General features: G+C 53.5%; 1 protein-coding gene across 1 annotated transcript; it reads left to right on the forward strand.

Annotated features, from left to right (window-relative positions):
* The first annotated feature begins 1,174 nt into the window (after positions 1-1,174).
* Positions 1,175-9,616, forward strand: RHBG (Rh family B glycoprotein). The gene is made up of 9 exons (XM_054292689.1): positions 1,175-1,355; positions 3,313-3,499; positions 5,367-5,517; positions 6,620-6,773; positions 7,055-7,221; positions 8,188-8,325; positions 8,435-8,568; positions 8,777-8,898; positions 9,462-9,616. Exons 1-9 carry the CDS (start codon positions 1,175-1,177, stop codon positions 9,614-9,616), a joined length of 1,389 nt encoding a protein of 462 aa, XP_054148664.1.
* Positions 9,617-25,324: the final 15,708 nt, after the last annotated feature.

Consider the following 25,324-nt stretch of genomic DNA (forward strand, 5'->3'; position numbering starts at 1 on the left):
TACATTCCCCCAACATCTCCTGCCTGTGGGAACCCAGGAAATTCCTCTGGCTGCCCTGGATGGCTCAAAGCCCTGTCAGGGGGCTCAGAGACCCTGGCACAGAGCCCAAAACCCCTTGGAAAAAACAATTACCAACCTTGTATGAAGAATTACAACCCACGACAGTTAAAGTAGAATGATAGTGAATTTATCACAGAGTGGAAAATAGATTTTTTGGGGTTTTTAGAATGGGGGCTCAGGGGGCAAGATGGAGGGATCTGGGCGTGCCCAGCCTTTCTCCTTCTTCTTCTTCTTGGCCTTCATCTTCTGCTGTGATGTTGACAATTTTAGATTGGTTTAGAGTAGAAGTTCACTGTCTAACATAGGTGATAGGTATTGGGAAATTATTGTAAATAACGTACATGTAGTTTTTAGTATAAAAAGCTAACACCATCCCAAGGGCTGGAAGCAATTACCAGCTTTGTGTGAGGAGTTACAAGCCACAGGAGTTTGAGTAGAATGATAGTGAAATTATCACAGGGTGAAAAATAGATTTGGGGTTCAGGAAGCAAGATGGAGGGATCTGGGTATGCCCAGCCTTTCTCCTTCTTCTTCATCTTCTGCTGTGATGGTGGCACATTTAGATTGGTTTAGAGTAGAAGCTCACTGTCTAACATAGGTGATAGGTATTGGAAAGTAATTGTAAATATTTTTTGGTAAATATTGTAAAGTAACTGTAAATATTTTCTAACATAGGTGATGGGTATTGGAAAGTAATTGTAAATTTTTTTAAAAGAATTTTATAGATAAGATACAATAAACAACCTTGAGACTGAGAAATGAAGAGCCCCGACTCCTTCTTCGACCATTGGGCTGGGAAAAGAGATTTTTTTAACATTTCTCAGGGCTCACAGTGACCAGCTAGAGACCCCGAGACTGCCCAGAGAGAGGAACACCGATGCCACACACTTCCCAGCACAGTGCCTGCAGCCACCTGGTGTGGCATCACCACCTGCGCAGGTGTGCCAGGGCATCCCAGCCCGAATTTCCGTGTTGGCAGCGCTGCCCTGCTCCCGGCACTCCCTTCGAGGTGAGGAGCAGCTGGCAGCCGCCCCAGCAGGAGGAGTTTCAGCCCTAAACTGGCTCTCCCTCCCCATGCACCCCCTTCTTTGCAGGGTTTCACCTGCCCCCCGACATGCCTGAGCACGCAGCCGCCTCCAGGCTGTGGTTCTCGGGGCTGTGCTTCCTCCTGCAGATCCTCCTCATCCTCCTGTTCGCGGTGTTGGTGCGCTACAGCCCCGAGGGCAGCCCCGGGCCGTGCCCCCCTCAGCTGAACTGCAGCCAGAGGAGCCAGGACCCGAATTTCCTGCAGCCCTGTGAGTAGAACCCTCCTGATGTGGGGATGGCACTGGGTGTCACCTGCAGGGCTGGCACTGGCTCCAGAGATACCAGAGAGGCACCATCGAGCTGCAGGTGTGGGGTGCTGGTGATTCCCAGAGGGGTAGAGCAGACACGCTGCAAGGATTTCTGAAATATCTGAGAGGGAAATTTGGGGCCGGGGTGTGTGTTAGAGCAGTGGAGCTCGGAAGGGATCACTGAGTGCAGTGGGAAACTGGGGATCATCATTCCATGCCTGATAAGGGTGCACAGCAGCTGCTCCTGGCACTTCAGAGCTTCCCAGCCAGGTTTGCTGGGTTCTTACTGAGCCCCTTCACAGAGGACTGCAGGCTTGGGGTGCTGGGGCCTCCCAGAGGGGTAGAGCAGACACGCTGCAAGGATTTCTGAAATACTTGCAGCAAAAGAGGGAAATTTGGGGCTGGGGTGTGTGTTGGAGCAGTGGAGCTCAGAAGGGGTCACTGAGTGCAGTGAAAAACTGCATTTTCTCATTCTATGAAAAAATGGGATCATCATTCCATGTCTGGCAGGGAGCACAGCCAGGGCGGCTGCCAGGTTCTACTCACCTGCTTCTGGGACTTCAGGGTGTGCAGAGCTTCCCACCTGGCTTTGCAGTGCCAGGGGATTCACACTGAGCCCCTTCCATGGAGGATTTGAGCTCAAAAGGGGTCTCTGAGTGCAGAGAAAATCTAGAGATCATCATCCCAAGCCAGACAGGGAGCACAGCAGCTGCTCCTGGCACTTCAGGGTGTGCAGAGCTTCCCAGCTGGGGTTTGCATCCAGCAGGTTCTCCCGGTTCCTCCTGCCCACGTAACCCCACCCTGCAGTGACTCACGGAGCAGCCCATCCCACAGCTGTCAGCTGTGCAAAGGGCATCCAGCCCGAGCAGGAATCAGGCCCCCCATCCTCTGGTTTGCCACCGAATGGTGCCAGACTGACCCCAATTCTCTGCTCATCCTGTGAATTGGGACATGATGCCTTCAGGGGTGCTCATCTCAGAGCCACTTTGATGCTGCTCTGGTGGGTGCAGCCAGCTCTGAGGTTTCTGTGCTGTGGGGAGAATGTGATGAGATATCTGCATGGGGCAGATGAGGATGGGGTGGCCTGGAGAGGCTGCAGAGGGTCAGGGGTGGCTGTAGCTGTCCCTGGCACTCCCCACTGCAGATCTCCAAGAAAGATCTTCTGTGGGAACCCAGGACATCCCTCTGGCTGTCCAAGACCCCTGCCAGGGGGCTCAGAAGCCCAAAACACCTGTGTGGTTTTGATTATGACCCATGGAGCAAATTACCAACCTTATATGAAGATCAGCAAGCCACAACAGTTTAAGTAGAATAATAGTGAAGCTATCACAGGGTGGAAAATAGATTTTTGGGGTTTTTAATATGGGGGTTCAGGGAGCAAGATGGAGGGATCTGGGCATGTCCAGTCTTTCTCCTTCTTATTCTTCTTGGCCTCCATCTTCTGCACTTTTAGAGTGGTTTAAGGTAGAAGCTCACTGCCTAACACAGGTGATAGGTATTGGGAAGTAATTGTAAACATTGTACACGTAGTTTTTAGTATAAAAAGACAACACTGCCCCAGGGGCAGGCAGTGTGCCTGGAACTGTCCTGCTGGACGGACCTCGGCAGGGCAGGAGAAAATTTTTTATAGATAAGACACAATAAACAACCTTGAGTCCGAGAACTGAAGAGCCCTGACTCCTTCTTCAAGTGCTGGGCTGGGAATAGAAACTTTCCAACTTTTCTTGGCGTCACTCTGACCAGCTAAAGATCCTGACAATCTTCCACCGTGGCTCCAGACTCACATAAAGAGGAGTGAGCCTTCATCTCCCAAACCCAGGGTGTCTCAGCCCTGGCTGAGTCCCCTCAGGGACCATCAGGAGGGTGTTTGCCCTCCCTCAGCACCCCCAGACCCATCCCTGTGCCTCTCCCCCCACAGGGTTTCAGGATGTCCACGTCCAGCTGCTCCTCAGCTTTGGGCTGCTGGTGGCCTTCCTCAGCCGCTATGGGCCGGGCAGTGCTGCCATCATCATCCTCATCACAGCCTTCTCCATCCAGTGGGCTGTGCTCATGCAGGGCATGCTTTTCTTCTTCCTCAGCGGCAAGATTTCCGTGGGAGCTCGGAGGTAAGGCTGGAGGGAGCTGCTGAGCCCAGCCCAGCCCTGGCACGCTGGCTCCCTCCTCTGTAAAACTCGGGGCTCTGCTTTGCAGGAGCATTTTGCACACAAGTGGGATGGGGTTGTTTGAGTACCACTGTAAGAGTCTAAATGAGAGATGTGGGACTCCAGGTGGCTCTTCAAAATGCAGTTTATTGTATCCAAGAGTTACAGCAGTCCAGGATTGTGGGTGAGAGAGCTGTGCCTACAGCTATCAGCTCCAGCTGCAGGCAGGCCTGGAGACCCTTTGGTTTTGGTTACAGTGCATTATAAACTTTTCTTTTGGTTATAATGCATTGTAAACTTTTCTTTTGGTTACATTGCATGATATACTTTTCTTTTGCTTACATTACATTATAAAATTTTCTTTTGGTTACAATGCATTATATACTTTTCTTTTGGTTACATTGCATGATATACTTTTCTTTTGCTTACATTACATTATAAAATTTTCTTTTTATTACAATGCACTACATACTTTCCTTTTGGTTACATTGCATTATGTACTTTTCTTCTGGTTACAATGCATTATAAACTTTCCTTTTGGTTACAATGCATTATATACTTTTCTTTTGGTTACATTACATTATAAACTTTTCTTTGCTGAGCATCTTAATACACTAGAACCAATATATACCTTAATTTTACCTATAGCCTATCATAACCCCTATAATTGCCATATTCATGTTACTGTTCTCCAATCACTAAAAGTCAGTACATTACAGTTTAAGCTACAAGTTGTTTATCAGTTTTCTTGCCGGGGAAAATTCTGAGACCTTTTTTCTGCTTGCAAACTTTGCTGCCTTGTTTGGCCGTGCTGTCTTTCTGCTTAGTAAAAACATCTTGTTTGGGGTGGGTTTATCCTTTGCTCTAAGCCATAAAAACCCCTCATAACTAACATGAAATACCATTTGCCTCCTTGGTTATCCAGTAAAATTGGCTCAGCAATTCTTTTCTTCTGTATCAAAACTTGCTTCCATCTTTATTCCTTCATCAGACTCTACATTTAAAGCTAAGCACTCATATCTGTGAGACTTTCTTGTCAAACTTTCATCCTTCCCAACACAAAACAGTGCTGGGGCCATTTCTGGCTGCTGAGGCTTGGCCGGGTTTGGGGTGTTTGTGTCCAAACCCAGATATTTTCACCTCTGAGCACTTCCCCACCCCACTGGAGCAGCCTGGAACACCCAACTCACCCCAGGGTGCAGGACATGATGGTTCCCCCCTGTCTCTGTCAGGGTTTGGGAAGAACTGAGCAGCTCCAAGCATGGGGAAGGTGATTCCTGAAGGGTTTTGTGCTCATTCTCTAATGGGCAACTGAAGTTACCCAGGTGACCAAAGAGCCACCTCCTGGTGTCCCCACTGTGACCTGAGAACCCAGCAGTGCTCAGGGGCTTGGGGTGAAAGGGATGGGGCCATTTCTTGCTTGTCTGGATACTTTGAGCACCTGGAGAGTGCAGAGGAGGCTCCTTTTCTGCCCCAGCAAAGGTGAGGCGTGTCCTCTGAAAGAGCCCAACCAAACCTGGGCATGGAGAAGGTACAAGCTGTAAATAAATCACCTCCAGAAAGCAAGGGTAAATCCAGCACTCTTTCAGTTCTTTTTGATTGAGAATTTCTTGTCAAACTTCCATCCTTCCCAACATCCCACCCTGGCAAGGGCTGTGTGAGCCCTGCCAAGGGGTTTAGGGGCACACTCTGGTCCCCACCTGCCTCAAGCCCAGCCATCCCTGTGCCACCAGCACCTCTTCAGCTCCTGATCCCTGCCAGCTCTCCCCAGTCCCTGTGCTCACCCCTGGCAGTGCCAGCTCCAGCCTCACACTCTTCCTCTCCTTCCCAGCATGGTCAGTGCTGATTTCTGCACCGCAGCTGTTCTGATCTCCACTGGAGCCGTTCTGGGCAGGGTGAGCCCTGTGCAGATGCTGCTGCTGGCCCTGCTGGAAGTGACCCTGTGCACCCTCCATGAATTCGTCCTGCTCAGGCTTATGGGGGTGAGTCACCCACTGGGAGAGGGACTGGCCCTGGGTTTGGGCTCCTCATGGCAAGTTCTGCCTGGTCTGGAGAGGCAAATCCCTCACCCTGCTGCAGTATTTGCACTACTTGTGGGGGTCTCTGTTGTTGGTTTCCTGGGCCTGGATTGAAGGCACTTGAGACAGTAATTCATATTTGGACTCAGGTGTTTATTATTTCTTATCAGTAAAACAGCCTCACTGCTGTGAGTTCAGCAGCTTTTCATTAGAAGGCACAAAATGGCTAACAGTCTTTTGTTACAAGGTCTTTTAAGACTAAACTATCCAATTAAGAAATAACACTTAGAATATTTCCCCTTTTAATGAAGTAACTGATCCCAAAGAACCTGCAATGAGGACTTTTCTGCCCAATTACAAAATGCTGGAAGTCCCCCCGTGCACCTTCAATGAATTCATCCTGCTCAGTCTCACAGGGGTGAGTCACCCACTGCGACAGGGAGTGGCTCCTTATGGCAAATTCTGCCTCATCTGGAGATGAAAATCCCTCACCCTGCTGTAGTATTTGCACTGGTTGTTGTTGGTTTCCTGGGCCTGGATTGAAGGCACTTGAGACAGTAATTCATATTTGGGCTCAGGTGTTTATTATTTCTTATCAGTAAAACAGCCTCACTGCTGTGAGTTCAGCAGCTTTTCATTAGAAGGCACAAAATGGCCAATAATCTTTTGTTACAAGGTCTTTTAAGACTAAACTATCCAATTAAGAAATAACACTTAGATTCTTTCCCCTTTTAACCCAATAACTGATCCCAATGGGGACTTATCTGCCCAATTACAAAATGCCACCCAAACCCATGAAGAAGAAACCCAGGATGACACTCTGTGCATACTAAAAACCCCAAAAATCTCAATTTCTCACCAAGTGATAAACCTACACTACTCTCTGTAATTTATTTCACACTTTTGTGGGTTCCAGTCTATCTTGAAGTTTAGGAAACTTTCTCCATGAATGAGGGTCAAAGTCAGTGCTCCCTGGGGGTCAGGGCAGACAGAGGAACATTCCTGGTGCCCTGGGTTTCCACATCACCCCAATTCCTGCACTTTCCATGTTTTCCACATTCCCCAGGTGAGCGACAGTGGAGGCTCCTTGACCGTGCACACCTTTGGTGCTTATTTTGGCCTGATGGTTTCACGGGTCCTGTACCAGCCCCACAAGGACAAGAGGAAGAGGGAAGAGCAGCAGGATAAGGGGCACCACAAGGATGTCTTTGCTGTGGTTGGTATGGAGCTCGAATCTGCAGCACCTACAGCTGCTTGGTGGAAGGGTTGTCACCAATCTGAGGGTGTGGCTTTGAGCAGGAGATTGCTGCAAACATCACGGACAGATGTCCTGCACCTCCCCAGGGACCTGTGTGGGCTGCACCACCCTCTTCTAGAAAAACCTTTTCCTTGTCTTCTGTCTGAACCTCCCTTGTGGCCTCGTGCATCTCTTGGCCCTCACAGGAACTTTCTGTCCCACAAGGGATCAACTCCAGCACCAAGATTGTTCTATTCCCTGCAGGAACCATCTACCTGTGGATCTTCTGGCCCAGCTTCACCTCCACCACCACTGTCCACCACGATGGAGAGAACTGGGCAGTGCTCAACTCCTACTTCTCACTGGTGGCAAGCACCGTGTCCACCTTCATCCTCTCTCCTGTGCTCTATGAGGAGAGCACCCCAAGGATGGTAGGTCAGTCCTCTCCTGGGACAAACCCACACCCTGCCCTGTAGGAACAGGCCTGAACACACCCAGGGCAAAAGGGGAGGCCTGTTAGGCTCATTAAGGTTCATTAAGAACAAATTTGTGACCATGTTCACAGGGGTCCGAGGAAGAGGGAGGAGATGAGGATCTGACTGCATGTTTCAGAAGGCTTGATTTGTTATTTTATTATATATATTATTGTGGCAGACATCTTTTATGGAAAATCCTTTCCTTAGGATTTTTCCTCCTGAGAAGCTGAGAGGCCTCAGGAACAAAATGTGAACAATGATTATCTGCTGCTGTGGAATGCATCTGGGATTGGTCTCATGTGGTTGTTTCTAATTAATGGCCAATCACAGTCAGCTGGCTTTGACTGAGAGCCCGAACCACAAACCTTTGTTATCATTCTTTGCTATGCTATTCTTAGCCAGGCTTCTGAGGAAATCCTTTATTCTATTCTTGTAGTATAGTTTTAATGTAATATATATAATAAAATAATAAATCAAGCCTTCTGAAACATGGAGTCAGATCCTCGTCTCTTCCCTCATCCAAAAACCCCTGTGAACATGGTCACATATTATATTAAAATGATACTAAAAGAATAGAAAAAAGGATTTCCTCAGAAGGCTGGCTAAGAATAGAAAAAGAAGAAATGATAACAAAAGCTTGTGGCTCAGACAGAGTCCAAGCCAGCTGTGGTTGGCCATTAATTAGAAACAACCACATGAGACCAATCCCAGATGCACCTGTTGCATTCCACAGCAGCAGATAACCATTGTTTACATTTTGTTCCTGAGGTCTCTCAGCTTCTCAGGAGGAAAAATCCTAAGGAAAGGATTTTTCAGAAAATATCATGGCGACACCAATTTGAGGAAGACAAACCCCTCTCCCAGCCCCATGCTGGTGCTCTCCATGGAGTCCATTCCCCTGACCGTGTCTTGTTCCATCAGGTTCAGCTCCAAGATGCCACCCTGGCTGCCGTGGCCGTGATGGGCATGGCTGGGGAGATGCTGCTCACCCCCTTTGGTGCCCTCATCGCAGGGTTTCTGGTTGGCCTCATCATCCACCTTGGCTTCAGATTCTTCACAGTGAGTCCTCAAAGATGCTGATCCCAGCCCAGGGATTTGCTCCCAAACCCGCAAACGCCTGGGCAGCTGATCCCAGCCCACCACCAGCTCTTCCCTGTGCTCTCCCCAGCCTGTTCTTCACTCCAAGCTGAAAATCCAGGACACCTGTGGGGTGCACAACACCCACGGCCTGCCCGGGGTGCTGGGGGCCCTGCTGGGGACGCTGCTGGCGCTGCTGGCCACCGCTGACACTTTTGGTTACAGGTGAGAGGAGCCAGAATCGGGGATGCCAGTGCCTTATGCACCAAGCTGGGGTCACCACAACCCCTGAGATCAGAGCTGCACCACTCCCCTGGTACAGCAGCCCTTTAGGAGGCAAAACCCAGAGATATGAGCCAAACAAAGCTCCCAAAACAAGCAAACTCCCCAAACAAAGCAGCTCCGCAAAGCCTGTCCTCTGTCTGACATGCAGGCTGGAGCTGGTGTTCCCACTGGTGGCCCAGGGCAGCCGGACAGTCACTGACCAGGCATTCATGCAGCTCAGTGCCCTGCCCCTCACCCTGCTGCTTGCCACGCTCGGGGGCTGGATCACGGGTGAGTTCTGCCTCCAGCACGGAGGGATGGAGGGGCAGGGAATGGATGGGTTTGGGGGAAAGCGCGGGAGCAGCCCCAAAGCAAAGCATCCCCTCAGGCAGGCCGGGCAGAGCCCAGCGGGGCTCAGCCCTGGGCAAACCCAGCCGAGATCGGGGCCAGGGCTCCCCTTGGGGCTGCGTTTCCCTTGAAGGGCCGGGGCCATGCATGGGGCTTTACTCCCCTCTGGCCGGGGGTCCCCCCAGTCCGTGCTCTCCCCGGTCTGTGCTCCCTGCTGTGCCCGGAGCTCCCCTCGGGATTGAGGCTTTGCCCAGGTCCGCTCTTCTCCCGGGGTCCGGGCTCCCCGCGGGGGTCTGGGCTCCCCCCGGTTCCGGATCCCGGTTCCCCCTGGCACCCCTGTGCCAGGGTGCCGGTTCCCCCTGGTCCCGGTTCCCCCCGGTCCCAGCACCTCCTGGCCCCTGTTTCCCCGGCACCCCCCAGTCCCGGTTTCCCCCGGTCCCCGTTCATCCCCGGTCCCGTCTCCCTCCGGCTTCCCCCCGGTCCCGGCTGCCCCCGGCTCCCCCCAGTCCTGGTTCCCCCCGCTCCCCGCTTCTCCCCGCTCCCCCCGGTCCCGGCACCCCCCGATCCCGGTTTCCCTCAGTTCCAGCTCCCGTCTCCTCCCCGGTCCCCGTTCCCCCCGGTCCCAGTTCCCACCGCTCCTCCCGGTCCCAGCACACCCTGATTCCCGGCTCCCCCCGGTCCCGGCTCCCCTCCGGTTCCCCCCGCTCCTCCCGGTGCCGGTTCCCCCCGTCCCGACTCCTCCCGGTTCCCCTCGGTCCCGGCTCCCCCCGGTTGTCCCGGCTCCCCCCGGGCCCGGCTCTCTCCGGCTCCTCCCTGTTCCCCCCGGCTCCCCCCGGTCCCGGCTCCCAGTTCCTTCCGGTTCCCCCTGCTCCTCCCGGTCCCGGCTGCCCCCGATCCCCGTTCCCCCCAGTCCCGGCTCCCGTCTCCCCCCGGTTCCCCCCGCTCCCCCGGTCTCGGTCCCCGCCGCCGCCGCTAGATGTCAGGGGAAGCCCGAGCAGCGGCCGCCCCGCTCTCAGCCGCCCTCGCCCGGCTTTGGGTGTCCTCAGGAACCATCCTGAAAATCAAGGTGCCGAGGTGCTGCGCGGACACCCAGTACAAGGAGAGCCCCGGCTTGCAGGAGGTAAAGCTGGGAATTGGTGGTAAAAAGGGATTTTTGGGTCTCAGGCAGCGGCAGGGGTTGGGTATTTTCCTCCAGCTCCCTCCTCTTGCAGCAGCATTTAGGAGAGGTGCAGTAAATGCCCCTGGTCAGAGAATCCCTGACTCGTTTTAGATTGGAAAAGCCCTCCAAAAGCACCAGGTCCAACCATTGCACTGCTGCCGAGGTCACCACGAAACCATGTCCCCAAAAGTCTGTTAAATCCCTCCAGTCCCCAAAAATCTGTTAAATCCCTCCAGGGATGGAGACTTTACCACTCCCCTGGGCAGCCTGTGCCAGTGCTGGATGATTCCAGTGGTGGAATTTCCCCCAATATTCCATCTAAACCTTCCTGGTGCAAGCTGAGCCCCCACCCAGCCCCGCTCTGCCCTGAGCAAGGCCCATTTCTGCCCCTCTGTCTCTGAGCAGGGTCCATTTCTGCCCCTCTCTTGTCCTTGGTGCAGGGCCCATTTCTGCCCCTCTCTCGTCCCTGAGCAGGGCCCATTTCTGTCTCTCTGGTGCAGGGCCCATTTCTGCCCCCTCTCTTGTTTCTGAGCAGGGCCCATTTCTGCCCCTCTCTTGTCTCTGGTGCAGGACCCATTTCTGCCCCTCTCTGAGCAGGGCCCATTTCTGCCCCTCTCTTGTCCCTGAGCAGGGCCCATTTCTGTCTCTCTCTGGTGCAGGGCCCATTTCTGCCCCTCTCTGAGCAGGGCCCATTTCTGCCCCTCTCTGAGCAGGGCCCATTTCTGCCCCTCTCTTGTCCCTGAGCAGGGCCCATTTCTGTCTCTCTCTGGTGCAGGGCCCATTTCTGCCCCTCTCTTGTCCCTGAGCAGGGCCCATTTCTGTCTCTCTCTGGTGCAGGGCCCATTTCTGCCCCTCTCTTGTCTCTGGTGCAGGTGCCTGAGGAAGGATCTGAGCCCAGTGCCAGTGGAAAGGAGGAGCTGGGCATCAGCACCTTGGTGTGACAACCCCAAAACCCCTCTGTGGGCTGTGCCATGGCCAGTGCCAGCTGGTTCTGGCAGCCTGAACCTCCCAGCAGGAGCCAGCCAAATGTTTTTGGGAGCAGCTGGGTGTCCACAGGCCTCTGCAGGGTGAAGAGGAGCTGCAGGATCCCTGTGTTTGCTCAGGGTGTCCAGGCTTGGCTCCGCCACATCCCCTCCCTGCTCCTTGCCTCAGTTTCCCCATCAGCTGCTTTCTGGAGGGAGGCAATGGCGAGAGGAGGGATGGCTGTGGTGGGGAGCGGGCCCAGCAGGCTGAGCAGAAAGCAGCAAAGACTTTGTACAGATATTTGTGTGCACGTAGCAATTAAAATATATGGAATTTTTTGTAGCTTTGTTGGATTTGCCCCTGAATTCTCATGGCACCTGCCCAGCTCTGCTGGCTGTTTCCTTCAGGTGTCATCCAGGGGGGAAGGCAAAGCCCCCCAGTTTGCCCTGCACCCCAAACACTGATGCCCCTTTCCATTCCTCTGGAACCCCCGGTTTGCCCTGCACCCCACAGAGGGGCTCCCACTCCCCTGGGAGCAGATTGGAACATTCTGGAACACTCTGGAACCCACAGAGAGCCCTGCAGCGACTGGAGCAGGGCCACAGCCCCACAGGGCTCCTAGAGGGGCCATGCTGGATGTGCTGGGGGTCCCCAGTGTGGGGGACACCTTGGGGTCCCTTCTCCCACGAGCCTGAGGTGGCTGCCAGACGCTTCCACACCTCCTGTGCCAGACTGGCACTCACCATGTGGGATTCCTGTGGGCACAGGTGTGCCCAGCTGCCAGTGCCACCATCCCTGAGGAGGGGACACAGCCCCACGGGGGACACCACAGAAAAGTTTGGGGGAAATGCTTTGCCACAGGTGGGACTCTCTTGTGCTGGTATCTGCTGCTGTTGAAGCACTCGGGTTTCTTTTAACTGACAGGACAAAAAGGAGGACAAAATTTCAAAATTTCAATTTCAAAATTTCAAAAGGAGGAAGAAAATTCATTAATTCAATGCATTAATGAAATTATTAATGAAAAGCATTTGTTTGCAGGTGGTCATAAAACGTCACTTTAAAACACAGCAGGAAGTCAAAACATCTTGCTTTGATATAAGTCAAACTGTCACTTTAAACCTTCCCCAGTTTCGTTGTCCCTTACAGAAAATGGTGAAATCAGCACATTAAAGCCTTGGTGTCACTGAAATTCCATGACGAAACGCAGGGAAGTGGGTCAGGCGTTCCTGCTGCCGCTGCAGGCCCTGAGGAAGGTCTGTGCAGGGACCAGAGCCCCACTCCTGGCTCAGGGGGCAGGGGAGGACATGTCCCTGTCCCCACATCCGTGTGACACGAGGAGGGAGATACGGGGTGCAGCAGGGCTGGTGCTCATTGCCCCTTGCCTGAGCTGCAGACCCCTGACCCCACATCCCAGTGCAGAACCCCGACCCCACATCCCCCCTGCAGATCCCTGACCCTGCAGACCCCAATCCCACATCCCTGTGAAAAACACTGACCCACATCCCCCTGTACCCTGACCCCACATCCCCTGCAGACCCCGCATCCCCCTGCAGACCCCTGACCCTGCAGACCCCAATCCCACATCCCCCCCCGTAGAACCCTGACCCTGCAGAACCACTGACCCCACATCCCTCTGCAGAACCCTGATCCCACATCCCCTGCAGACCCCAAATGCCCCTGCAGAACCCCGACCCCACATCCCAGTGCAGAACCCCAACCCCACATCCCCTGCAGACCCCACAACCCCCTGCACAACCCCAGTTCTGCATCCCCCTGCAGAACCCTGACCCCACATCCCCCTATGGAACCCTGACCCACATCCCCCTACAGACCCCAGCCCCACATCCCTCTGCAGAACCCTGACCCTGCAGAACTCCCAGCCCCACATCCCCCTGCAGACCCCAACCCCACATCCCTCTGCAGAACCCTGATCCCACATCCCCTGCAGACCACAAATGCCCCTGCAGAACCTCGACCCCACATCCCAGTGCAGAACCCCAACCCCACATCCCCCTATGGAACCCTGACCCACATCCCCCTGCAGACCCCAACCCCACATCCCCTGTTTATTTCACCCTGCAGACCCCTGACCCTCATCCCCCTGCAGAACCCCGGCCCCACATCCCAGTGCAGAACCCTGACCCCACACCCCCTACAGAAGCCCAATCCCACATCCCCCTGCAGAACCCTGACCCTGACCCCACATCCCCTGCAGACCCCTGACCCTGCCGACCCCAATCCCACACCCCCCTGCAGACCCCAACCCCACATCCCCTGTTTATTTCACCCTGCAGACCCCTGACCCACCTCACCCTTTTCCCCATCCCTCTCCTCCCCTTTCCCAGCCATCCCCCTTCTCCTTTTTTGATCTCCTCGCAGCGCATCTCAAAAGCAACCCCACTGCGCCGGCGAGCAAATCCGCTGCAGTGAGATCATTGCGAGACCCTCAGACGTCGGGGTCGGGTGTGAAATGGACCCTCCCTCCTCCTCCTCCTCCTCCTCCTCCTCCTCCTCGGCTGTTATGTTTTGTAATCGGATTAAGGGCAGCCCTGCGCCCTCCCCACGCCGCTCCGGCCGCTCTCCCCGCGCTTGTTTAAGCGAGCGCGGAGCTCTCCGTGCGCGGGGAGCCTGAAAGGTTTAGTCAGCGAACAAATTGCTTCTCTGTAGGGGCCGTTTTCTTCCCGAGTTGAACATAATGATGGCAGTTTGAGGAACAGATGGTGCAGCTAAGCACGGATAATCCCGACGGGCTCGGCGAGAGCAGCGCCGGCTCTGCCCGCAGCGCCCGCGGCCGGCCCGGGACCGGGGGGACCCCGGTGATCGCACCCGACCGAGCACAGGGAGCTCACCCCGTCCTCACACCTCTGCTGCCCCCGTTTGGGTGCCAGACTCCGCTCGTGCCTCAGTTTCCCCCGTGGGGAGCCTCTGCTCCGTCACTTTGCAAGGCAGGGCTCACCTCCGGATCGCAGGGACCTGGGGAGATGTGATGTGAGACAGAACAGCCTTCCCACAGCTGAGAACAGCTCCTTTCCCTCTCCTTTTCCTATTTTACCCTTCTCTCCAGCAGTATTGGAGATGTGGAAAGAGGTGAAGAAATTCCAGCAGCTCCTTTCCCTCTCCTTTTCTTATTTTACCCCTCTCTCCAGCAGTACTGGAGATGTGGAAAGAGGTGAAGAAATTCCAGCAGCTCATTTTCCTCTCCTTTTCCTGTTTTTGCCCCTTTCTCCAACAGTATTGGAGACGTGGGAAGAGCTGAAGAAATTCAAACAGCTCCTTTCCCTCTCATTTTCTTATTTTACCCCACTCTCCAGCAGTACTGGAGATGTGGAAAGAGGTGAAGAAATTCCAGCAGCTCATTTCCCTCTCCTTTTCCTATTTTGCCCCTCTTTCCAGCAGTACTGGAGATGTGGAAAGAGCTGAAGAAATTCCAGGGGTTGGGTGTGCAGTGTGCCCGTGTCGAGCTCAGGGATGCCGGGATCTGCTCACTAAATGAGTCTTTATTTAAAACTTTATTAAAACTTGATTAAAAACATCAGCGGGAAGAGCCCGAGGCCCCACAGATATGATGCAGGCAGGGGACGGACACAGGAGCAAACCCTGCCCATGCCAGGCTGGCACCACAGACCCTTCCCCATGCCAGGCTGGCACCACAGACCCTTCCCTACATCATGGGGCATGGACACATCTACATGGAGCAAGCCCTGCCCATGCCAGGCTGGCACCAGGGACCCTTCCCCACTCCAGGCTGGCACCACAGACCCTTCCCCACACCAAGCTGGCACCACAGACCCTTCCCCACGCCATGGGGCACAAACACATCACCATGGAGCAAGCCCTGCCCACACCAGGCTGGCACCAGAGACTCTTCCTCACTCCAGGCTGGCACCACAGACCCTTCCCCACACCTCGGGGCTCTCCCAGCCCCCAGGACACACCCCAGGCACCCTGCACCCCATGCCCGTGTCCGGAGGGTTTGTTTATTCACATCCCCCGAGAGCCCCGGCTCTGACAGCTTCGTGCCCTCTCCATGCCAGCCCAGCTGCCCGCAGACCTGCCCAATTCACCTCTCGCTAATGCAAGAGCTCCATCAGCTGCTCGGGGGGCGTTTCACGAGTCAAAGCAATAACAACATCCCTGTGCTACAGCTGGGGAAACCAAGGCACACAAAGAGGTGCCTGGGTGTGGGATCTCAGCACAGCAGCCCTGATGTGCAGAGTCACCGAGACAACCCTTGGGGGGCTCGGAGGTCCTGGAATGTTGCCAGAAGTGTCTGGTGGCTGGACTTTGATCCTGCACAGGAGACGACACCTGTGTGAGGATGGGAGGATCTCACTGGGATAAATGGTGAAGGGATAGGTTAATTATAGTGTGAAACACAGGTTTTAGAATCTCGGTACAGGGGGGTTCTAGAGAAACAAGATGGAGGAATTGGGGCGTGTCCTGTCCTTCTTCTTCTTCTTCTTGGCCTCCATCTTCTGTGGTGGTGGTGGCACTTTGGGATTGGCTCTTGCTAAAAGTGCACTTGTCAATAAGGGTGAAAGGCATTGGGGAAAATAGGTAAATATCTTACACGTAGTTTTGGGTATAAAGATAAGTGACCGCCCCGAGGGCTCTCAGTGTGCTCATGGCCGACGTGCTGTGCGGACCTCTGTCGGGCCAAGAGAAAATCTTGTAGATAAAAACCAATAAACACTGAAGACCAAGAAAAAACCTGAAGACTCTTCTCGTCCTTTGGAGCACGGGCTGTCCCAAGGCCATCCTGAGCCTTTCCAGGCCATCAAAAAACAGCTGAGAACGGGACACCCGGGAGTCCATTGGAATTAGGAGCAGGACAAAGCCCGAGCTCGTGGTGTGCGTGTCCTTACACATCCACAGCCCCCACCCCCGAGCAGCTGATGCCGCGTGCTGGTTGATGGAAAGGCAGCTAATCATCTTTGCCACCTTCCTCGGAGTGTGAATCGTTATCCCGGCGACACCTGGAGAGCTCCTTGTCAGACACATCCCATAATGGGCACCATATGGGAGAGGCAGGGCTGGGGAGAGGGGCCACAGGGGCCTGGCCGCCCCCACTCTGAACAAAGAGCCTCCCAGTACGGACCCAGGAAGTTCCCAGTACGGACCAGTATCACCAGTGATGCTTTGGGGGGTCAGCAGCAAGGAGAGAGCCCAGGCAGAGGTGGCAGAGGAGGAAGAGGCACCAGTGAACACCTCAAAAACCCCCCAGGCAGCTCTGCCCTTTGGGAAAGGACATGAAAAGGTGACAAGTGAAGGTTAAAGGCAGCAGAGATGTGGAGCCCTGGCACCCCAAACCCTTCAAAGCACATCAGAACCTCTGCTCATGCCAGCCTGGCAGTGGCACCATGGATATAGGGAGCCCTGGCACCCCAAACCCTCTAAAGCACATCCCACCATGCCTGGGAGCCTCTGCTCATGCCAGCCTGGCAGTGGTACCATGGGTGTAAGGAGCCCTGGTACCCCAAACCCTCCAAAGCACATCCCACCTCAGAAACTTTGCTCAGTGCCAGCCTGACAATGGCCCCCTAACCCTCTAAAGCACATCCCACCATGCCTTGGAAACTCTGCTCAATGCCAGCCTCACAATGGCACCATGAGTGTAGGGGAGCCCTGGCATCTCAAACCCTCCAAAGCACATCCCAGCACACCTCAGAGCCTCTGCTCATGCCAGCCTTGCAAAGGTGCCATGGGTGTAGGGAGCCCTGGCACCCCAAACCCTCTAAAGCACATCCCAGCATGTCTGGAAACCTCTGCTCAGTGCCAGCCTGGTAGGGGCACCCCAAACCCTCTAAAGCACATCCCACCATGCCTGGGAGCCTCTGCTCAATGCCAGCCTCACAATGGCACCATGAGTGTAGGGGAGCCCTGGCACCCCAAACCCTCCAAAGCACATCAGAGCCTCTGCTCAGTGCCAGCCTGGCAGTGTAGGGAGCCCTGGCACCCCAAACCCGCCAAAGCACATCCCAGCACACCTCAGAGCCTCTGCTCAATGCCAGCCTGGCAGTGGCACCATGGGTATAGGGAGCCCTAGCACCCCAAACCCTCTAAAGCACATCCCACCATGCCTGGGAGCCTCTGCTCATGCCAGCCTGGCAGTGGTACCATGGGTGTAAGGAGCCCTGGCACCCCAAACCCTCCAAAGCACATCCCACCTTGCCTTGGAACCTCTGCTCAGTGCCAGCCTGGCAGGGGCACTGTGGATGCAGAGAGCCCTGGCACCCCAAACCCTCCAGAGCACATCAGAGCCTCTGCTCATGCCAGCCTGGCAGTGGCACTGTGAGTATAGGGAGCCTTGGCACCCCAAACCCTCTAAAGCACATCCCACCATGCCTGGGAGCCTCTGCTCAGTGCCAGCCTGGCAGTGGCACCCTGGATGCAGGGAGCCCTGGCACCCCAAACCCTCCAGAGCACATCAGAGCCTCTGCTCATGCCAGCCTTGCAAAGGTACCATGTGTGTAGGGAGCCCTGGCACCCCAAACCCTCCAAAGCACATCCCACCATGCCTTGGAACCTCTGCTCAGTGCCAGCCTGGCAGGGGCACTGTGGGTGTAAGGAACCCTGGCAACCCAAACCATCCAAAGCACATCAGAGCCTCTGCTCAGTGCCAGCCTGGGGGTGTAGGGAGCCCTGGCACCCCAAACCCTCCAAAGCACATCAGAACCTCTGCCCATGCCAGTGGCACCGTGGATGCAGGGAGCCCTGGCACCCCAAACCCTCCAAAGCACATCAGAACCTCTGCTCATGCCAGTGGCACCGTGGATGCAGGGAGCCCTGGCACCCCAAACCCTCCAAAGCACATCAGAACCTCTGCTCATGCCAGTGGCACCGTGGGTGCAGGAAACCCTGCCACAGTTTGGATGGTGACAGGGGGGACACAATGGGAATTAGAAGCAGGTGCCTGTGCTTGGGCTGCCCCAGAGCCCCCCAGTTCCTCCCTGACCCCAAACTCTGGGGGCACAGCTCGGTGCCCACTGCAATTACAGAGCCACCTTTTCAGGCCCCCATTCATTGCCAGAGCCATAATGAGCCCTCAGGCCTCATCATGGGGGGGAAAGCAATTAAAATCGCTGCCCTGGTGGCTGCGTGGGTGGCTCTGGTGTGGGATGATGCCAGTGCCCCTTTTGGGGTGAGTGGGCACTGCCAGGCTGGGCAGGGCTCACATTGCTGCATGTCCCTGGGGGTGAACAATCGCCTCGTTCTTCCCTGGGTTCAAAGAATAATAAAATAAAAATAAAGAGGGAATAAAGGCCTCAGCAAAGCCGGGAGTCAAGTTTATTTACAAACCGAGTATGAAGTGAAGGGCCTGGAACAAAGGTGTTATGTAAGGGACAGTCACTAAGGGGCTCTTTACCCACGCTAATTGCCACTTGCTCCATGATATCCATTTATCTCACAGCTGAAATGGCCTCCTCAGCCCTGTGGGTTGTTTGCAGCACTGCCCAGTGCAATTAGTGCAGCAGCACAGGGGCTGCTACAGTCCTGTCAGCACCCAGGGCATCCCCATGGCTGTCCTGAGCAGCCCAGACCCTGCCAGGGGGCACAGGGACCCTGGCACAGAGCCCAAAATGCCCCTGTGGGTTTGATTATGACCCGTGGAGCAAGTTAACCAACCTTAGATGAAGATCTGCAAGCCACAACAGTTTAATAGAATAATAGTGAAGTTATCAAAAGGTGATAAAATAGATTTTAGGGTTTTCAAAATGGGGGTTCAGGGGCCAAGATGGAGGGATCTTGGTGTGCCCAGCCTTTCTGCTTCTTCTTCTTGGCCTCCATCTTCTGCTGTGATGTTGACACTTTTGGGTTGGTTTAGAGTAGAAGCTCACTGTCTAACACAGGTGATAGGTATTGGGAAGTTATTGTAAATAATGTACATGTAGTTTTTAGTATAAAAAACTATCACCACCCCAAGGGCTGGAAACAATTACCAGCTTTGAGTGAGAAGTTACAAGCCACAGGAGTTTGAGTAGAATGATAGTGAATTTATCATGGGGTGAAAAATAGATTTTTTGGGGTTTTTAGAATGGGGGTTCAGGGGGCAAGATGGAGGGATCTGGGTGTGTCCAGCCTTTCTGCTTCTTCTTCTTCCTCTTGGCCTCCATCTTCTGCTGTGATGGTGGCACTTTTGGATTGGTTTAGACTAGAAGCTCACTGTCTAATATAGGTGATAGGTATTGGAAAGTTATTGTAAATATTGCACAGGTAGTTTTTAGTATAAAGACATAACACTGCCCTGGGGCAGGCAGAGTGCCTGGACTGTCTTGCTGAGCTGAACCCAGCAGGGCAGGAGAAAATTTTTTATAGAAAAGATACAATAAACAACCTTGAGACAGAGAAATGAAGAGCCCTGACTCCTTCTTCAAGTGCTGGGCTGGGAAAAGAGACTTTCCAACTTTTCTTGGGGCCACTCTGAGCAGCAGCGATCCCAACACAGCCCCACCACCCAAACCCACCAGGAAGCCTCACACCTCCCCAGAAATGGGATTGTGCCCACAGTGGGTGGGTGTGCTGGTTGGCACATAGCTTGGCAGGGAGAGCTGCTGCCCTGGGGGGGACTTTGGTGCCAGTTGTGTAACAGGGAGGGACCTCGAGCTCATCCCAAGCCAGCCTGGCTGGTGAGGGGCAGAAAATAAATGTGGGATTCTTGTGGAGAATGATGGCCCTGAAAGGAGAACGAGGTCTGGAGAGGATGAACAGAACCTGATTGTGATGGTGTTCACAGGGGTCTGAGGATGAGGGAAGAGACGAGGATCTGACTCCATGTTTCAGAAGGCTGATTTATTATTTTATGATATATATTACATTAAAACGATACTAAAAGAATGGAAGAAAGGATTTCATCAGAAGGCTGGCTAAGAATAGAAAAAGAAAGAATGATAACAAAGGTTTGTGGCTTGGACAGAGAGTCTGAGCCAGCTGACTGTGATTGGCCATTAATTAGAAACAACCACATGAGACCAATCACAGTTCCACCTGTTGCATTCCACAGCAGCAGATAACCATTGTTTACATTGTGTTCCTGAGGCCTCTCAGCTTCTCAGGAGGAAAAAATCCTGAAGAAAGGATTTTTCATAAAAGTTGTCTGTGACACCTGATGTTTGTGATGGTGTTTCCCAGGGGTCCAGCTGGAAACTGCCCTCAGGTGCCCCAAAAGGCAGAAAGCAGAATAAAAACCCCCAAGGGGAAGAGAAGGTGCTGAGGGTGCTGCTCCTGCTCCCAGCCCTGGCATGGCACAGGGACCACAGAGAAACCTCAGCTCTGCTCCAGCCAAACCCAGGAAAAGGGGAAAGATGAGGTGGCAGCACCCCCAGGAGCCAAGAGGTCAATTTTATTGACAAACTGCCTCTTGAATGGAGCAGGGGGAACAATGCTGGCCTCAGCCCGGGTCACTGGGGCTGTGTAAAGCTCCAGTGGCCCCGGGAGAGCCCTCCAGGCAAAGTGGCCTTTCCCAACGTGTTTGCATAACCTCTGACCCCTTCTTTTGGGGTTTAATTGAAATCCCAGCTCGGTGACAAATTGGCATGACCAGCAGGCTGGAGGCTGAGAGGGTGAGCGTGGAGTGATGCTGGAAATTCCTTTTCCTGCTCTGGCACTGCCCCACCTGCTGCCCCTTCCTTTCCTGCCATGGCACACCTGCAAAGCCCAAGGAGGGTTTAATCACACCCTGCCCCTTCCTCTGGCCCCATGTCACTGCCCAAAGGCCACCACAATGGGCTTGGGACAGGAATGCACCAGCAGCTCTGCCTCAACACAGGGAGGAGCAGAAAATCACTGTCTGAGGAGTGTGAGCCTCCTTCAGAAACTTCAGAAATGTTCTGAAGAATCCTTGGACTGGAATCTCTGATGGTTTGTTAATCACAGAGCTCCTTAGGATGAGGCATTTGCAGTTGTCACCCTAGCAAAGCCCCACCAGAGACCCCTCTCCCTCCCTGCCCAAAGGGAAAGGTCACAGCCCTTCTCCAGTCTTGTCTTGAAGTAAAAATGTTTTTTTAGAGCCAAAAGGAGAAATGACTTCTGTAACTGAAACCCAAAGCAGTTCCCATTGACTGGGGATCAAAAACTGACATGCAGCCGAATGGAGCTGAAGCCATCCTATCTCAGAAGTTCCTGGGAGAGAGGTGAGAAATGACAGAATTCCCTGTGACGGCAGAAAATCTCATTTTTCTGGAGAAACCAGACTGAAAACAAAGAGGAAAAACCCCAAACCAGACTCCTCTCAATCCCCATCCCTTTTGCAGAGGATTTTCAGCATCCCAGCTGCTCCTTGCAGCACATGGGTGATCAGAGCTGTGCTACAGGGAGCTCCCAGTGCACCTGACAGGGATGTCCAGGTGGGTTTCCCTGCTGGCTAAAGGGACTGCACAGAGTTACAGCAGAACCCTCCAGAGCACAAATATTTCCCCTCCACTTTTCTCCCTGTCCCAGAACACCGGATCCTGGGATTAGAGTGCAGAATTTTCCTGCCCACAGGTAAAGATTGAATATTTCACGTTGTGTCGAGCATGCAAAATGAATCCCAGCTGCCTTTTAGCAATAATGTCTGGTATCATGTGCAACCACACCCCTGGCACAAGTGAGGCTTGAACAATTCCCACTAAATCCCTGCAGTTTCCAAATTTCCACGTGCAGCTGGAGGCCTGTGCATCACTGAGGCTCCTCCCTGTGGTTCTGCTGGATTCCACTGATCCTGGATTTTATATCCCACACTTTGGAGCAGCTCTCACACATTTTGCAGCAGCAGCACAAGGCTTTCCCTCAGGAGCGTGTCTGTACATCCAACTCACATTGAAGCACCTTAAAAACAGAGCAGCCCCACACTGAGGCAAAACCCAAAAATATCTCCATTGCCGCCTGCTTTACTGTCTGCACCTCATTTGCAAATCATTTACAGGGATTTTTACATATCCTAAAATACTTCTAATTGCAGGTTTGGTGTCTGTCATCCGTCAGTGATTAATACATTTCGTTGCTATTATTGTTATTATTACTATTAACCGTGCATCCATCCAATTCACAAATCAAAGTCTGTTGCCCAGGATGGAGCCACGAGGATCAGGTTTGTTTCTGGGAGGTGCAGCCATCAGAGGTGATGAGACCCTTAAGGGCGGCCCCTTGCCCTGTGGATTTCAAATTTATTTGCAAAGAGCAGACATCATCACTTTGCAGATGTATGAGGTGATGTGTAAATCAGCCCCAGTTCCTCCAACAAACTGGGGATACTGGTGGGGACTGGACAATTCTGTCCCTTCACCCTCCCACCTCCCAGTGCCTGTTGCCACGTTCCAAGGGACACAAATCAGTTGTAATTTTGTTTTGTTCACCTCCTTCTCTCCCAGCCTCAGACACCGCTGGGAATAAATCCAGGGTGATTTTATCCCCCTCTGTTATTAGACCCATAAGAGCAGCCCATTGCCCTGTGGATCTCAAATTTCTTTGCAAAGAGCAGAGATCACTTTGCAGAAGATGGGGTGGGGTGCAAATCACCCCAATGCTTCAAACAAACTGGGGATACTGGTGGGGACTGGACAATTCCATCCCTTCACTCTCCCACCTCCCAGTGCCTGTTGCCACGTTCCAAGGGCGGACAAATCAGTTGTAATTTTGTTTTGTTAACCTCCTTCTCTCCCAGCCTCACTCACATACGCTGGGAATAAATCCAGGGTGATTTTATCCCCCCCTTTTTTGCTCCTGTAGATTTCTGCTTTGCAAAGAGCAGTAGATCCCCACTTTGCAGAAGATGTGCAGAAGATGGGGTGCAAATCAGCCCCAATGCCTCCAACAAACTGGGGATACTGGTGGGGACTGGACAATTCCATCCCTTCACTCTCCCACCTCCCAGTGCCTGTTGCCACGTTCCAAGGGACACAAATCAGTTGTAATTTTGTTTTGTTAACCTCCTTCTCTCCCAGCCTCAGACACCACTGGGAATAAATCCAGGGTGATTTTATTCCCCCCTTTTTTGCTCCTGTGGATCTCTGCTTTGCAAAGAGCAGAGATCAGCACTTTGCAGAAGATGGGGTGGGGTGCAAATCACCCCAATGCTTCAAACAAACTGGGGATACTGGTGGGGACTGGACAATTCACCTTCCCACCTCTCTGTGCCACCTTGCAGTTTGCCACGTTCCAAGGGACACAAATCAGTTGCAATTTTGTTTTGTTAACCTCCTTCTCTCCCACACCACTGGGAATAAATCCAGGATGGTTTTATGCCCCTCTCACGCTCTGCTGGCTGTCACCAAGCCACCCTACCCTGTGATGGGACCCATAAGAGCAGCCCCTTGGATCTCTGCTGTGCAAAGAGCAGGAGATCAGCACTTTTTAGAAGATGGGGTGGGGTGTAAATCACCCCAATGCCTCCAACAAACTGGGGATACTGGTGGGGACAGGACAATTCTGTCCCTTCACTCTCCCACCTTCTAGTGCCAGTTTCCACTTTTCAAGGGGGGACAAACCAGTTGTAATTTTGTTTTGTTAACCTCCTTCTCTCCCGCACCGCTGGGAATAAATCCAGGATGGTTTTATCCCCCCTCACGCTCTGCTGTCTGTCACCGAGCCACCTTCCCCGTGCCCCGTGGGTCACCATTCCCCCACACAAACTTCGCTTTCCACCAGCCGAAGAATCTTAGAGCCTTCTCGCACAAAACCCTTTGAGGTATTTCATGCGAGGCTTGAAAAGGCTCCTGCTTCCTCTGGGGGGCATTATCATGACAACCGCCTTTAATTCAGCGCCGATGCCGGCTCCCAGCTGGATCCTCAGCCACGCCAAGTCCCCCCGACACCCTTCGGCTGCCTCAGAGAGGCCAAAGGAGCGCTCGGGTCCCAGGATCCCAGGATCGCGGGGAACCGGCCCATCCCCATTTCCCAGTCTCCCATCCTCATATAAATTCCCTTCCAGTCGCCCCGCACTGTTCTCTCTGCGTGTTTTTTTTTTTTGGTTTTTTTTTTTTTTTTTTTTTTTTGGTTTTTTTTTTTTTTTGCCAGCGCTGCCCTCCTCTTCCCCACTCCCACCGGGCGCTTCCCTCCTCCCCGCGGTCCCTCCTCTGTCCCCAGCATCCCCCTTTTCTCTCGGCTCTCTATAAACAAAGCGCCTCAGTGTCTGCGAGGGGAAAGAAAAGTTGCATTATGCAAATGGGAAAAAGCGACCGGGAGATTTCTCACTCCGAGAACCCCCAGAATTCCGGGCTTGCACCTCGGTTTCCATGGCATGGCCAAAGCCTGCTGGAAGCTGGTTTGCATACGGATGAGAGAGGAGATGAAATCAGCACGAAAGCCCATCGCTGACAGAACTCCATTGTTTCGCCTGTCTGATTTGGAGGCTAATAAAACGCCATTAAAAAAAAAAAAAAAAAGAAAGAAAGAAAGAGGGGGAAAAAAAAAAAAACCACAGCCGCTTTCATCCTGCCTTTGCTCAGGGATGGGGAGGGGGCGGTAAATGTGGTGATGACGGAGGATCAGCTGCGCTGTCGGACTTGGGGTGAAGGAAATTCCCAGGATGCACTGCCCTGCGAGGCAGAGCGATGCCGACGGGAGATGGTGCTGTGGGCAGAGCGCTGGGCTGCGAGCGGCTGCCAAGGCAAAGCCAGCTTTGCTCCTCTCCCGCAGGAGCATCAAAACAGCCCAGATGCAGCCACAGACCTGCCCATCTCACGGCACATCTCGGGGAGTCTGTCCGTCCATCCATGTGTGCCATGTCCAGGGGAGACACCGCGCTGGGATCAGGCTCTCCTTTCAGGGTGGAACGGATTAAAAACTGAATAAAAGGTTGGGGTGGGGAGAAGGTCAGGGAGCTGCTCAGTGTTTCCATGCTCCTTTACCACACCAACCAGCACTCGGCTGGAGGAGAGGGAAGAGACAGCACAGAATAGCAACAGACATGGGTGCCCCACCTGCCCCATGCTCAAAGCTCCCTTGGTCTGTTCCTGATGATCCAGCACATCCCAGCTCCTTTCCCAGGGCTCTGGATGGAGTAGGAGCCTCCTTGGGCTGTTCCTGGAGTGAGCTGGATGGATCAGGAGCCTCCTTGGGCTCTTCCTGGTCCTCCAGCCCATCCCAGCACCTTCCCCAGGGCATTGAGGACTGAGCTGGATGGAGCAGAAGCCCCATCCTAAGAGCCTCCTTTAATTAAAAACTGGGAATAAAAGGCTGGGGTGGGGAGAAGGCCAGGGAGCTGCTCAGTGCTCCTTCACCACACAAACCATCACTCTGCTGGAGGAGAGTGAAGGGACAGCGCAGAAT

This window comes from Melozone crissalis, unplaced genomic scaffold, assembly GCF_028551555.1.
Source record: "Melozone crissalis strain CALT ecotype California unplaced genomic scaffold, PUWL_Pcris_2 ptg000114l_1, whole genome shotgun sequence".
Lineage (NCBI taxonomy): Eukaryota > Metazoa > Chordata > Aves > Passeriformes > Passerellidae > Melozone > Melozone crissalis.

What these genes read in the sequence shown, in the direction of transcription:
- RHBG (XM_054292689.1), top strand. Translation starts at nt 1,175, where the DNA reads ATGCCTGAGCACGCAGCCGCCTCCAGGCTGTGGTTCTCGGGGCTGTGC. An exon ending in CCCGAATTTCCTGCAGCCCT is followed by an intron (nt 1,356 to 3,312) that starts GTGAGTAGAACC and finishes CTCCCCCCACAG; the next exon opens with GGTTTCAGGATGTCCACGTC. An exon ending in AGGAGAGCACCCCAAGGATG is followed by an intron (nt 7,222 to 8,187) that starts GTAGGTCAGTCC and finishes TTGTTCCATCAG; the next exon opens with GTTCAGCTCCAAGATGCCAC.